At 55.9% G+C, this 14,349-nt stretch overlaps 1 protein-coding gene and 1 long non-coding RNA gene across 5 annotated transcripts in view; one reads left to right on the forward strand and one right to left on the reverse strand.

The window, feature by feature from the left end:
* Positions 1–14,349, reverse strand: part of CELSR1 (cadherin EGF LAG seven-pass G-type receptor 1) — a 149,884-nt gene that overhangs the window by 39,805 nt on the left and 95,730 nt on the right. For all 4 annotated transcript variants that reach the window (XM_082350585.1, XM_082350584.1, XM_082350583.1 and 1 more), the window contains exons 6-9: positions 5,905–6,062; positions 4,651–4,814; positions 4,069–4,194; positions 1,447–1,613 (exon numbers count right to left, since the gene is read on the reverse strand). In XM_082350585.1, the coding sequence (XP_082206711.1) occupies positions 1,447–1,613; positions 4,069–4,194; positions 4,651–4,814; positions 5,905–6,062 (615 nt within the window). The remainder of the gene's footprint in view (positions 1–1,446; positions 1,614–4,068; positions 4,195–4,650; positions 4,815–5,904; positions 6,063–14,349) is intronic.
* Positions 7,155–14,349, forward strand: part of LOC309609329 — an 11,845-nt gene continuing 4,650 nt past the window's right edge. The window contains exons 1-2 of the long non-coding RNA XR_014233378.1: positions 7,155–11,340; positions 11,484–14,349. The exon at positions 11,484–14,349 is cut by the window's right edge and continues 4,650 nt beyond it. This is a non-coding gene — a long non-coding RNA (uncharacterized lncRNA). The remainder of the gene's footprint in view (positions 11,341–11,483) is intronic.

The raw sequence follows: 14,349 nt of genomic DNA on the forward strand, positions 1-14,349 counted from the left end.
GTCTGAGTCAACTCATTAATTTCCCTGGCCATTCTCTTTCGCTGTCCTTGCTAACAAAACTCCAAAGCCAGCAGACCAACAATGAAGTGACGGATGTCTACAAACAAAAGCAATGCCTGCAGAATGACCCCAGGACAGTGGCACTTAACTACGCACCACCTTAGACCTGTCACCGGATTTAGGAGAGGCGTTTACAGCAGCCAGGTTTTCCCACTTGACAGTGAAGGTGGACTCAGGGCGCCTAAGAGCAATCACCCAAACTGCTTGGGCTGTAGGATGACTATGTACCTTGCCTGGCCTGCTGTGGAGGCCGGAACACCTAGACTGCTGCACCCAGAGCTCACGGGGCCTGCAGGAGGCCTGCATTCCAAAAACGCCATGTGAAAATAACCCGGAATACGCCTGTAACCCCCAGCTGACCAGCCTTTGGAAGCTGCCCTGAGGCGGCCTGCTGGGTGGCCACTGGGGTCTGGTGGATCCCCCCGAGGTCACCACTCTTGCCACCCAGCCTTCCACAGGGAGGGGCTGGCCACAGTTCCTGGCAAAAGCCCTTCATTTTTGGATTAGCTGCCCATAACGTAATTCCTCAAACAATATGGGAGTTTGTGGCTTTGGGTGTTGTTCCACTGAAAGCGTACTTTTTTCCGACACAGGCCCCACTGCCAATGACAACCTGCAAGCTCCCATTCATCACCTGAATCAGCCAATTTAATTTGTTCCAACAGGGAAACCACCACAGAGGAAAGTACCATCCCCGGGCAGAACTGTGCCTGCCAAGTTCTGGCCCAGAGCTGGCTCCTGGGACCGCCTGATGAACTGATAAAATTACTGGTTAATAAGGGATAAACAATGACGGCTGTAATTATCCCAGAGGCACAAACTGCACCTTCAGTGCAACCCAAACGGGCCTGCGCTGGAGACACTCCTGAGCAGTGATGTGGGGGAGGGGACAGGTGAGGGGTGAGGGGGCAGGTGAGGGGTGAGGGGGCAGGTGAGGGGTGAGGGGACAGGTGAGGGGTGAGGGGACAGGTGAGGGGTGAGGGACAGGTGAAGGGTGAGGGGACAGGTGAGGGGGGAGGGGACAGGTGAGGGGGGAGGGGCAGGTGAGGGGGGAGGGGACAGATAAGGGGTGAGCGGCAGGTTCGAGAAGAGATGGGGGTCCCGCCTGGGCTCTGAGCCCCCAGCCCCCACCCAGGCAGGGTTAGTCAGGCCTCCCTGGGGCCCCGTCCTCATCTATCTGTTGCCAGGCATTGAGGTGGTCACCTCCTCCTCCTCCTTCCCACGGGGGGACCAGCAGCGGGTGTGGGGAGACAGAAGAGACCAGGTTCCCCGCGCATGCATCGGGAAGGCTAGGCTTCAGGGCGGCGCTATGTGAGCCTCCGGCTGCATCACTCAGGTGCACACTTGCCCTGCGGGTGCCGGGAGTGGGACGTGGACCTCACTCACCTGGAGATGGAGCCTGGAAGACACGCCCGCCGTGGCCTCCATCAGCACGCCGTCCTCCTTCCTGGTCCGGAACATGAGCCCCAGGTACCAGGGCACGGAGATGGTGATGTCCAGGTCGCTCCAGGACACGACGCTCTCCCCGCTGAAGCGCTGGGGGTGGGGCATGACTGTGGACACAGACATGGGGACCTCCCCAGATCAGACGGGCCTCTGAGAATCTTTTTTAGCTGTAGGGGACGGGACAGGCCCCCAAGGAGGGGGAGGGAAGAAACCCTGGGCCTCTCTCATTTTAACGCAAAGGCCGGTCTCAGACTTCCATTTGTACAGCACTAGCCCTCTGAGTCCAGGAGTCGTGGGCTCTGCAAAAGCCCGCCCCCCACTAGGGACGCAGGCCACCTTCCTGAGCAGTCAGGCTGAGGCCTGGGGGTTCTCAACCTCGGCCAGTGTACAGTAAGGGGCTCTCAGGCAGAGTGGGACAGTCCAGGACGCCCGGGCCCAGTGGAGCGGCCCTGTGTGCCTGGCCTATCTGTCCCGCCCCACACCTGCCGGGTTGGGAGCCCGGGGGCCTGAGCAGGGGCCGTACGGACGGTGGGCTCCTGGTGGGACCACGTGAGCCCGCAGTGAACCCTGCACACACACCTCACCCTGCAGGCCGGCCCGCCGTCAGCTGGTGTCTGGGGTGGATTTCCAACCCTCAGGCACACAGGCCACTGTGTCTCTGCTCCTGGTGACGGGCACAGAGGTGAAAAGGCTGCGGGCCAGCCGAGGGCTCCCAGATGGTTTCGGGGGGACCAGGGAGGTGGCAACGGGGGGGACCAGCAGCCTCATCCAATCTGTCACACTTGGAAAAACTGTGCATGCCAGACAGACCAGTAGGCAGGATGACGCTGAGTCAAACCAGCTCCATCACTTCGCCTCCAGAGTCCTGCGTGTCACAGGCATTGGGGAGGGACAGACGTCTGGCCCAGCCCGGAATTTCACCCCAATTCCTCCACGAGGGACGGCAGTTATCACCACGGGTGTTAAACAGCACAGGGCATGCCAGGTGGGAACCACCTTTGGGGACAACTCAGCCCCGTGAGCACCGGCATCTGTTTCCTGCTCTTACGAACCCAAACCCCAGCAGCTGTTTTCTCTGGCACAGCCGCAGCCGGACTCTCGGCCTCCATAACAGGAACTCCATGGGCGTGGATGGCCCCGCCGGCGCTGTGTCCACCCGGGCCTCTGCCCCTCCCTGTGACCTGAGCTTCCTGCACCCGGTGATCAGCTGGGGGCGGGCCTAACCTGTCCACAGGGCCTGCACAAGCCCAGCCCACCTGCTGCCCGGAAAATAGACCTTTGGGGCCTTGAAAGGTGCCCAGTGCTCTGCGTCACAAAGAGTCGGGCCCTGGGACTTCCCTGGCGGTCCAGTGGCTAAGACTCTGCACTCCCAATGCAGGGGGCCCAGGTTCGATCCCTGGTCGGAGAACTAGATCCCGCATGCTGCAACTAAAAATTCCGCATGCCGCAACTAAAAGATCCAGCACACGGCAACGAAAATCCTGTGTGCTCTCAACAAGACCTGACGAAGCCAAATAAATAAATACATATTTAAAAAAACAAAAACAAGAACAAAAAAGCAGGCCCTGGCCGGTAACTGTGTCCCAAGCAAGGACTGGGGATGTAATACAATTCCACGTCACGTGTCTCAGCTCCATCACTAACAGCCCTGGGCAGGTGGACCACCCAGCACAGGTAAGCTGCCTGCTGGCTCCACCCCTTTCACCTGCACTGATGGGACAAACTTTGCTCTCCTCCAGAACACTCTGTCACAGGTTCCACCTATTTCTGCTTCAGTGACTCCTTAGAGAATCTCAGGAAAGCTGTGGTCCCCACCCCCCAAAAAAGTCACACTCGGACCCCCCAGCCCATCCTGTGGGGCACACGGGCCGAGGTGAGGAGCGTCTGACTTCAAAGGAGAGGCCGTGGGTTGCAGGCCAGTGAGCGGCTCCAGGCAGGACTTCTCCTGGCCGTTGACTCGCTAATGAGCTCCAGGCATCTCGAAGGTGGATCCGGGGAGCTCGCCCAAGCTTATCTGGCCTCAATCTCCCCCTTTTGGTTTACCTTAAAGCACATAAGTGATTTTTAAATGATGATAGTTATTTAACACTATATTGCTTCAAAATGAATGAATGAATTGTTTAAAACCTGCCAGTGTCTACAACTACAGGGGTGGGGTCAGGGGAGAGGCCCAGGCTTTGATGCCCACAACGCAATCCAGCGGGGAAGCAGCCAGCTGGAGGAGCCCCTGGGATGCTGAGAAGGGGCACGGGGGCACTGGCCCCGGGGAACTGGCCCTTCAGGCCTCAGGGTGCCCGTGAGGAGGCACACAGCCACCGGGAGGCCCCGCCAGGCCGCACCTCGCTTCTCTGACCCTCGTGGACTCCCAACCTCACGCTGGCCCTGCTCAGACGAGGGGCTGTGCCCTGCAGATCCGTCCAGGACCCCCAGCCTCTGCTCTACCATCACCCACCACGGTGCCCCCACCAGCCCGCTCCCCACCAGGACCCAGGCCTGAGGACACACGTGCCACCAGCGGCTGGCGGCCCCGGGCACCCAGCACCCACGGCACCAGGCCCTCACCTTGCTCGCAGTTCTTCCCGCCGAAGCGGAGCGGGCACTCACACAGGTACGTGTTCCAGCCGCTGACACAGGTGCCCCCGTTCTGACACCAGGTCCCATCGCAGAAGTTCCTCTGAGCAGCGCAGCCTGGAAACAGAGGGCATTGCGTGCTCTCAGAGCGGGAAACAGAGGCAGAGCGTGACTCAGGGGGACTGTCCCTGTTTCCTAGCTCCGACCCACGTGCTGGGGAAACACCCCCTGTGGACACAGCCGGAGGAAGGCGGGCAGGCCTCGGACCCTCTGGGGCTGTCAGAACCTAAGACCTGACATGGCATGGAACGTACTGCCCATGTCCGGAGACTCTGGGCCTCTGGGCCACCCCACCCTCTGGCTCGTGGGGTCGTCTGGTGACCGGCTCAAGACCCTGGGGTTGCGTGTCCGGGTCAGCGGCAGGCCCGCCCACAGCTTCACCACCGCTCCAACGCTGCAGGACCCCAGGCCCAAGAGCAGCTGGGCGCACACGGCTCAGTCCCCCAGGATGTGGAGGGGGCCCCTCCCACGTGGCCGCCGCAGCCCCACGATTCCCCGGGCATCCTGCCGTACCTGCCCTGGTGCCATTGTTGGCGATGAAGCCGGCCATGTCCACGTTCCTGCCGTCGATGGACAGGTTCCGCATGCAGCCCACAAACTGCCGGTTCTGCACCGGGAAGTCTTCGGGCAGGTTGGGGACGCCCCCCAGGAGCAGGGGGCCTGTCAGATCCAGGGACCTGTGGAGGCGACACCAACCTCTGGATGGCCGGGCGGCAAGAGGAGCCCCGACGCTGCTGTAACGTCCCAGGGGCCTCTGCCGCAGGGCACGCTCATCATCCGACCGTCAATAATCCAACGGGTGCAGAGGCCAGGGAAGCAGGCGGCCAACAGGCCCAAACACACGTGTCAGATCCGACTTCCGGTGCCACCACCGGCTCGCAGCCTCTCTGCCCCTTGTGTCAGCTCCCGACCAACTGGAGGTTTTGGGTGATCGTCCGAGTGCTGACTGCTGGCCGGGCCGGTCCACACCAAAACAGGACGCCACCTTCCTCTGGCCTCTAATGGCCTTGAGGGGCGTTCACAGCAAACTAGAACCCTGGCTCTGCAGGAGCATTGGCATGGCTTTGGGCAAGGAGCTGAACCGCTCCAGGGCACGGCTGTCCCATCAGTAAGATGGGCGCGTCCCACCTGCATCACAGCTGCGGGGAATCCGATGACAAAGGTGTATTTCACACCAGACGCTCAGGACAGACCAGGCTCTTCTAACTGGTAGGCCAGGTTCTTTGAACTGTAGACCAGGTTCTTCTAAGCTTATTAAACATCCCACCAAAACACAATTAGGGATGAGTCCAGCATAAACCTTTGCTCTGAGATTTGAAGCTGGCATTACAAACATCCATGTCAGCATTTCTCTGACCTGAGTTAGGATGGGCCCTGGGGACCCCCAGATCCACATGGTGACATGGCCACTCTGATCTAATGGAGGGGATTACTGACTGAACACTGAATCACAGGGACCAGCACTTACTGGAACAAAGTCAGGGACCCTGTGGAGACAGGGCTGGGGATGGCTTCTGGGGTCAGCAAGCCGGCCGTCACAACCCTGGGGATGGCCTGGCCACTACTTTGGCAGATGATGCTAAGGGGACTTATTCTAGAAGGTTCTAATGTGTTGGAGGGAAGGGGAGGGAATGTGACTCCAGCCCAGATTGGGGCTGCCAGGGCACTGGGTCGAGTGCCCTGTGTCGGGGTCCTGACCTGGGCAACCCCTTTTGGAGCAGCGGCCATGGGGGGTGGACACCAGGGCCCGTCTCCTGGGACACTCACTTTTTAGAGCCACTCTGAGTGCCCTGAGCGGCACAGCTGTAGTTCCCAACGAAGCTGCCAAAGCGCACGGCCACGGCCGTGTCACAGTCGTCCACAGTCACCACAGCCACCTTCTCTCCAGACGGCCCGTGGGGCAGGCCGAGGCGGCCGATGTTGGGCTGTGGGAAGAGAAAGCACGGAGGCGTCAGCGTGTTCTCCCACCAGCGTCCCCGACTGATTCCCCAGCCCCTGCACACGTCCCCCGACCCATGGAGGGTGAGAGGCCCCCTGGCCTCGTGTTGAATTAGTCCCCAAACCAGCTGTACTGGATTAACAGTGAGCCCCCCAAATTTATGTCCTTCCCAGAACCTCAGAATGTGACCTTATTTGGAAATAGGCGTCTTGCAGATGTAATTGGTTAGGATGAGGCCATATCGCAGTAGGATGGACCCTAATCCAATGTGACTGGTGTCCTTATAAGAAAGACACAGAGACAGAGACACAGGGAGACATCGTGGGACAACTGAGGCAGAGACCGGAGTGATGCTGCCACAAGTCAAGGATGCCAGCACCCCCAGAATCTGCACGAGACGAGAAGGACCCTTCCCTAGAGCCCTCGGGGGGCGCAGCCCTGCAGACACCTTCATTTCCGAACTGGGAGAGAATACATTTCTGCTGTTTTAAGCCCCCCAGTTTGTGGATTTTGTTACAGCAGCCGACACCAAAGCCCCAGGACCCCTCCTTCTGAATACCTGATTCTGCCTGTGAGTCCAAGCACGGCCCGGACCCTGTCCACGCACCGCCTCACCAGGCTCCTGCCCGCTCTGGGCTCCTGGGGTGCAGACTGCCCGGCCTGCAGACGGCCCCCCGCCTCCCCCACCTGGCGTGGTGCTCCCCAACTGGGCCGGGAAGCTGGCGACCCCCGGTGCGCACAGTCACCCCTGGGCTCACGCCCTTCCTCACCCAGGGAGGACCCTCCAGTCCCTTTTGCTGGCCCGAGGTCGACCACCCTTTCTGCCCCCAGACCAAGCCCCCCCCCGCCCCCCAGCTTCCCCCCTACGCCCGCCAGATGTCCCTGCGGTTCTCATGCACTCAGTCTCCCTGCCCAGGGCTGGTTACGAGAATCCCTCTGGGACCAGCGACACAGGGTGCAGCCCGCCCACTTCTGGAAGAAGCAGGTCCCCCTCTTAAGGAGGCTGTGGTTCGCATCCAGGTCGACCCTCTCTCCCCAGGCAGCCCGCCCGTCGCGGGCATCCCTCACCAGCCTCCTGGCCGCCCTTTGAGGACACCGGGCACATCCGCCCAGACAGCCCTCAGCCTCCTTCTAGCAGGGGACGTGGAGCCTGTTCGCACCGGCCACGTAATGTGGGACAGGCTCAATGTTCCAGACCTGCAGAGGGCGGGCTCGGGCTCAGCCAGGCCCCTGGACTTCCTTCCCCATCTGTACGACCTAGATGACAAGACCTGCATTCTGTGAGGTGGCCTGTTGGTTAACCCAGATGGTGCACGTGAAGGGCCACCAAGCCTCACCATCCGCACCCAACACGCAGTGGCCCCCTTCCTCCCCACGGAGAGAACACTTTCTCCCAGTCCCAGCAGGGCCCTCCCATCACCCATACAAACAAGGGCCTAGTGCCTCCACGTGACAGCTCTGGGGTCAGGTCGAGTTTATAGCTTGATGTAATTTGATGCTTCTTTATAATAATATTAGAAACGGGGAGTTGTAAAGACATAGGGAATTTAATTAAATCATCCTCAAGGTCTTTTAACAGGGAAATAACAACTGCACGATTCATTCCAAACCATCAGTTTTTTAACAGGAACAAGGAAGTATCCATTTGATTGAGGACCCTGGGCTGAAAGGCAGGACGTGGAGCTTTTGGTAACGGGAGCTCAGCCAGGCAGCCAAGGTGTGTGGCTTCCGGAGGCCTCACTCACCCTGGCGGCGTGCCCTGGAGTTGTGCAGTGCACAGCCTGCACCACTGTACCTGGCAACCCCACCTGGGCCTTCTGCTCCCCCTTGGCCAACCGTCTGACCTGGACAAGGCTATCACTATACCTCAGTCTCTCTGTGTACAGGATAAGGATTTAATGTTAGAATACCCATCCTCTCGGTGTTACAGGGACTTGGAGGGTGACATCAACATGAGACACAGGAGTCTCCCTCAAACTCTTCTCAGGTAAATCCGAGGGAGGCTTTTACCCTGCCTCCTGACAGTCCAGCTCACGGATAATCCTTTCCATTTTCTTTTACGTCAGTTGATGAGATCACAAGGTCGGCCAAGCTATATCCTTAAAGATTTCACCGTTGGTTAAGCAACAGTTAGATAAGTATAAAAAATAATCTGTTTTCCCCCTCTGTAATAGCAGCCCGCATTAGAGAACACGTCCAAGTGCTCATTATGGGACACTTAAGTATTAGGTGCGATCCGGGGGAAAGAACCGTCCCTGAGCTGTGCGAGCCCCGTATTATCTTTACAACTCATAATTTACGTTTCTGGGGATGGGTGTGAGCCTTCCAGAGGAAGGACATAAACAGCATTTATACTTGGGAGGCTTTACTGAAACGAAGTTGCTGTTTACACAACTGCAGTTGTTGTAAATGGCACCTCATAATCAACAGCTCAGAGCCACTCAGAGCCACGGGATTCAAGCAGAAACAGTGAGGAAAATTGGAGGCGAAAGACAAAAAAAAAAAATCAGCATTTGTATTTAGAGCAGCACTTACTGACTTGAGACAGCCCGCTGGTAAGACAGATTTCAGAGTCTGGCGTTACTGCATTAAAGCAGCAAACATGACTTTTGGGAAAACAAACATTGCCCAACGCCTGCTTCTCGATTCCTGCTCCCAGATCCACCAGCCACTGGGTCAAAAGAGACGGCCCTTTGGACCACAGAACCAAGCATTCTTAGAGTGAGAACTAAAAGGACCAGCAGGAGAGACGCACAGGGAGGTACTGGGGAGAAGGAACGACGTCCGAGGGCCGGTTTCTGGCTCCGCAGAGCCTCTGCTGCCCCACCCCCGCTCACGCTGCCCCGGAACGAGCTTAACCACACGCCAAATGTCCCTGTGTGGTCAGGATCACCAGGAGAACAGGAAGGGAGCACGGGCAAAGGCCGCAGGTAACAGGAGGCAAGGTTGCAGGTGACTCAGGATACACGGATGGGGGTCCTCAGAGAGATAACCAGGCCCACCACATGACCCAGGACCCCACTCCCAAGCATAGACCCCGAGAACTGAACACAGGGACTCAAAAACTTGTTCACAAATGTTCATAGTAGCACTAGTCACCGTAGCTAAAAGGTGAAACAACCCAAAAGTCCATCAACAAATGAACGGGTAAACAGAATGTGGTAAATCCATTCAGTGGAATAGATTATTATTCAGCCATAAAAAGGAACGAAATACTGGTATTTCTACAATGTGGATGAACCTCCAAAATATCGTGCCAAGTGAAAGAAGCCTGTCACAAAAAGTCACATGTTGTATCATGCAATTTATATGACGTGTCCAGAATAGGCAAATATATAGACAGAAAGTAGATGAGTGATTTCCAGGGGCTCGGGTGGTGGGGTAATCGGGAGGGACTGCTAATGGGTACAGAGATTCCATTTAGGGTGATGAAAGTATCTCAGATCTATCAATAGATAGAGGTGGTTGGTTGCACAATATTGTGAATGCACTAAATTATTCATTTTACGTGGTTAATTTTATGTGAATTTCACCTCAAAAAAAAAAAAAAAAAAAGAAAAATTGGATGGGCATCCACCATTCACAATGCCCCCGGCCACTTTCTACCTGGACATTTGAGAAACTCCTTCCCCATCTTTATCTGTAAAATGGGGATAAACTCATCCCACTGCCTTCCTGTCGAGACTCAAGCAAGAACAGGCAAAAAGAGCAGTGAACGTTCTCCGTCAGGGTCGGGAGGTGTGCGTGTGATGACACAGCCAGCCTGACTCGGGGGGGCAGGGACGAAGACCCCAGCAGGTGTGTTTGATCTGGGTTCAGCTCATCCGTTTTTGTTGAGGGAAGACAAAGCACAGCTGGATGGCCGGCAGGTGGGACGAGCGCCGGGCGGGAAAGGAATCAGGAGAATCGAGAGATGTCGAAGGTGTGCGGCTCAGGTCTGCACGTCCACCCCGCGTGTCTGCAAGAGGGGAGGGAGGTGAGCCCGCTGAGGGGGAGATCTGGGGCTGGTGACGAGAAGGCCCGTGAGGCTCTGTGGGCGTGGGTGGGGAGGAACGAAGAATAAAAAGCAAGACGAGATGAACTGCTCCTTCATATTTCTAAGCTGAATTTTTAAGTTTGCACAAAAGAAGAAGACAGCCTGGGAATAAAGGGGCCACATGGCAGTATATGAGGATTGTCTCAATTCTCGAGTTAGAGGGGCACTGGGCACAGGATGGGCGAAGGCCCGAGTCCCTGTACCTCCCCATCCCGGCCGGGGGATCCCTGCCTCCACTCACCCCCAGCCCCGCCCTGTAGCAGCCCGGCGTGGACACCCAGGGGCCGAGCAAAGCCGGCACAAGATCCGAGAAATGGAGGCACAGGCCAGGCGGCAGGGCCCGCAGGTGGTGCCGTCGACACTGCTCTGCGTGCATCGGCCGCCCTGAGCGGATCCTGCCACGGGGCCAGCAAGGACACACCCGCCATGCCCATCCCTGCCGCCACCTGAGAAAAACCCTGAAGGACCACGTGTGTGCTCCGGGGGAACCAAAACAACAAGCTTTCTTTGCAAATCTGTGCAGATCTGGGTTCCTGGCTCTCGGCGAATCCGCCCAAAGTCATCACTGGCGGGCCGGTCCTTTTTATTTCCCTCCAGCTTATTTCTTCTCCCTGTGCAGCCCCTCTCCCGGTGTTTCCATTTAGAGGCTCCAGAGCAGCCCGTGGGGATTGTTTGTGAGCACAAAAGCGCTTGGTCCTTACGAAGCGCTCACATTTCTACAGCCTTTTAACCTGCTGCAGACAATTCCTCATGGGGGAGGCGGATGGGGGTTCAGTTTCAAATGCTGGATGCAGGGGAAGGAGGCGTGGGGGGGGCCTCGAAACCAGACACCAGGAGGGGCGAGTCTTGGGAACAAAATGGATTCACACTCTGTGTCAGAAATGATTAACCAACATTCGTATCAAAGAATTCACAGATGGCTGGGCTTGAGGAATGTCACAAAGAGTCCAAAGGCAGCCTTGAACGTGTACTGTGAGGTTCGGACCCGACGGGTGGGCTAGCTGAATGCAGCCCACGGGCTGACAGCCGCACCAAGAAATGTGGGTGAGACACCCCGCTGGTCCTGGCACAGAGGTGATGAGACCCCCCTCCGAAGCAGGCGTGGTGTCTCTCTGAAGCTAAGAGATAAGAGGAAAAGACATCCAGACACACACGCTTCCAGGATCCAAACCAAATTCCCAAGGAGCCTTCCACAAGGACTGTGCTGGAACTCAAACAGCAGATCAAGGTACTGCGTCCCCAGGGGGCCCAGGAGGGGCCCGGGAGGGGCGTTCCCACTTGAGGGCAGGTCACAGAATGTTCTAGTGGAGACTCAGATCCTCAGCTTCCCCGCCTGTAGCATTCAGGCGTGAATCCCCTCCTGCTCCCCAGGCAGGCCGCGGCCTCTCTCAGACCCCTGCTTCCGGACCCCCCGCTCGCTGGTCAGGCCTCCACACAGGTGCTTTGGACGCCACGATGCAAGAGATGTAAGTCCACATCTCTTATGGGAAGGGATTCACCCCCCACGCCACCCAGGCAAGGAGCAGAGAAGGAATGTAGGAAAGACAGATTAAGGGACGTGGCAGATTTTTCCTGACACTCCAACCAACTGCCAACCCCTCGCCCCTTCTGATTGTTCCGGGGGCACTTACATCTCAACTTGCCCCACTCCCCCCCAGTGAAGTGTCTGCAGCGAGCATCTCGCCTGCCCACTCACACGGCATCCCAGGCCCCGAGACAGCACATCACGGCACAAGGAACGGGCACCACCCACCACATCGGATTTACCTGCACCCCGATCTGCCACGCTGCAAAGGCTACACTGACCAGTCCGGCTCCTCCAGGGCAGTGGAACTGCCAGACAGCTTTGGAACTCGGCACAGGACTTGAAGTCTCCATATGGACAAAATGGCTTGTCCAACGGGAACCGGACTGCCCCTCGGTGTGGAGCCGCGGCAAGCCGCCCAGGGCCGGGAAGTGGTTCATCCCCTTGCCTGCATTTTCCATGGGGGGTTGGGGCCTCTTCAGCAGCATCAAGAAGTCATTCCAGGGCTTCCCTGGTGGCTCAGTGGTTAAGAATCTGCCTGCCAATGCAGGGGACATGGGTTCGAGCCCTGGTCCGGGAAGATCCCACATGCCACGGAGCAACTAAGCCTGTGCACCACAACTACTGAACCTGCGCTCTAGAGCCCGCGAGACACAACTACTGAGCCCATGTGCCACAACTACTGAAGCCCACATGCCTAGAGTCCATGCTCTGCAACAAGAGAAGCCACCGCAATGAGAAGCCCGCGCACCGCAATGAAGAGTAGCCCCCACTCGCCACAACTAGAGAAAGCCTGTGCACAGCAACGAAGACCCAACGCAGCCAAAAATAAATAAATAAATTAAATTAATGTAAAAAAAAAGTCATTCAATGGGAAAAAATATTTGCAAACGATGAGACTGACAAGGGCTCAAGGGCTTAATTTCCAAAATATACAGACAACTCATACAACTCAACAACAAAAAACAAGCAACCCAATCGAAAAATGGGCAGAAGACCTAAATAGACATTTCTCCAAAGAAGACACACAGATGGCCAAGAGGCACATGAAAAGATGCTCATCATCGCTAATTATCAGAGAAATGCAAATCAAAACTACAGTGAGGTACCACCTCACACTGGTCAGAATGGCCATCATTAAACAGTCTACAAATAACAAATGCTGGAGAGGGTGTGGAGAAAAGGGAACCCTCCTACACTGTTGGTGGGAATGTAAGTTGGTGCAGTCACTATGGAGAACAGTATGGAGGGTCCTCAGAAAACTAAAAATAGAATTACCATATGATCCCAGCAATCCCACTCCTGGGCATATATCTGGACAAAACTATAATTCAAAAAGATACATGCACCCCTATGTTCATAGCAGCACTATTCACAATAGCCAAGACATGGAAGCAACCAAAATGTCCATCGACAGATGAATGGATAAAGAAGATATGGTATAATGGAATATTATGCAGCCACGAAAAAGATGAAATAATGCCATTTGCAGCAACATGGATGGACCTAGAGATTACCATACTAAGTGAAGTGAGTCAGACAAAAACAAACACCATATGATATCACTTATATGTGGAATCTAAAATATGACACAAATGAACTTATCTATGAAACAGAAACAGACTCACAGACATAAGAATAGACTTGTGGTTGCCAAGTGGGAGGAGGTTGGGGGAGGGATGAACTGGGAGTTTGGGGTTAGCAGATGCAAACTATTATATATAGAATGGATGGACAACAAGGTCCTACTGTAGAGCACAGGGAAAACGATATTCAATGTCCTGGGATAAACCATAATGGAAAAAATATGAAAAAGAATATATATGTATAACTGAATCACTCTGCTGTACAGCAGAAATTAGACACAACATTGTAAATCAACTATACTTCAATAAAGTTTTTTAAAAAAGGAAGTCATTCCACCATCTTCAGTCAATGAAATTGACAGGAGAAGCCCAGAGTTCCCCCAGATTAAGCTGTAAACAGATTTATTTCTTGAGTTTAACGTTAAGACTTAAGCCCAGGCCTTCTTGACCTTTTTCCTTTAAGACATGGGACACCTACATCCTAGGAGGGACACAGCAACCCCTTAGGGTGTGGGCAGCAAACTGCTGCATGCAAGCCTGACGGGGCCACCAGGTGGGCCACTTACGGGCCACCAGCTAGGGCAGACATCTCTGGCTGAGGGGGCAGGTGCTCCTCACTCCCCCACCTGCCAGTGACCTGGGGCAGCGGACGCACCACTGAGCTGGGCAGCCTCTCCTAGAGAGCGGCTCAGTTCACAGCTCCCACCTCCAGGGTCATTTGGAAGAGTGGACCTGAGCCCCTTTGCAGAGTCCCTGATGCTGGGCTGGTTGTCACACCAATGCGGGTGAGGGCCTAAGGCTGGCAGGGGACAGGGGACAGCAGTATCCACAGCCTCCAATGAGCATCACCTCCCAAAGGCCAAGAGGTCACATCCTGACCCCGCTTAGGAAAGTCACATGACTCCCCCCGCCCCCCACGCTAGATTCAGCTGTAATATGGAGTAAAAACGGCACCTCCCTTGTGGGGTTAAATGCATACAGACGTGTGTGAGGGGAACATTCCACGAAGTTTGCTGCTGCCATGTTACTGCTAAGAAAGACAGGAAGAAAGCCAAAATACATGCAAATGGCTAATTCTCCCTGTATTTTTGCTGTCCTATTTTCCTATATTAAAAATATAGAGTTT

This window comes from Balaenoptera borealis, assembly GCF_965194805.1.
Source record: "Balaenoptera borealis genome assembly, chromosome: 13".
NCBI classification, from domain to species: domain Eukaryota; kingdom Metazoa; phylum Chordata; class Mammalia; order Artiodactyla; family Balaenopteridae; genus Balaenoptera; species Balaenoptera borealis.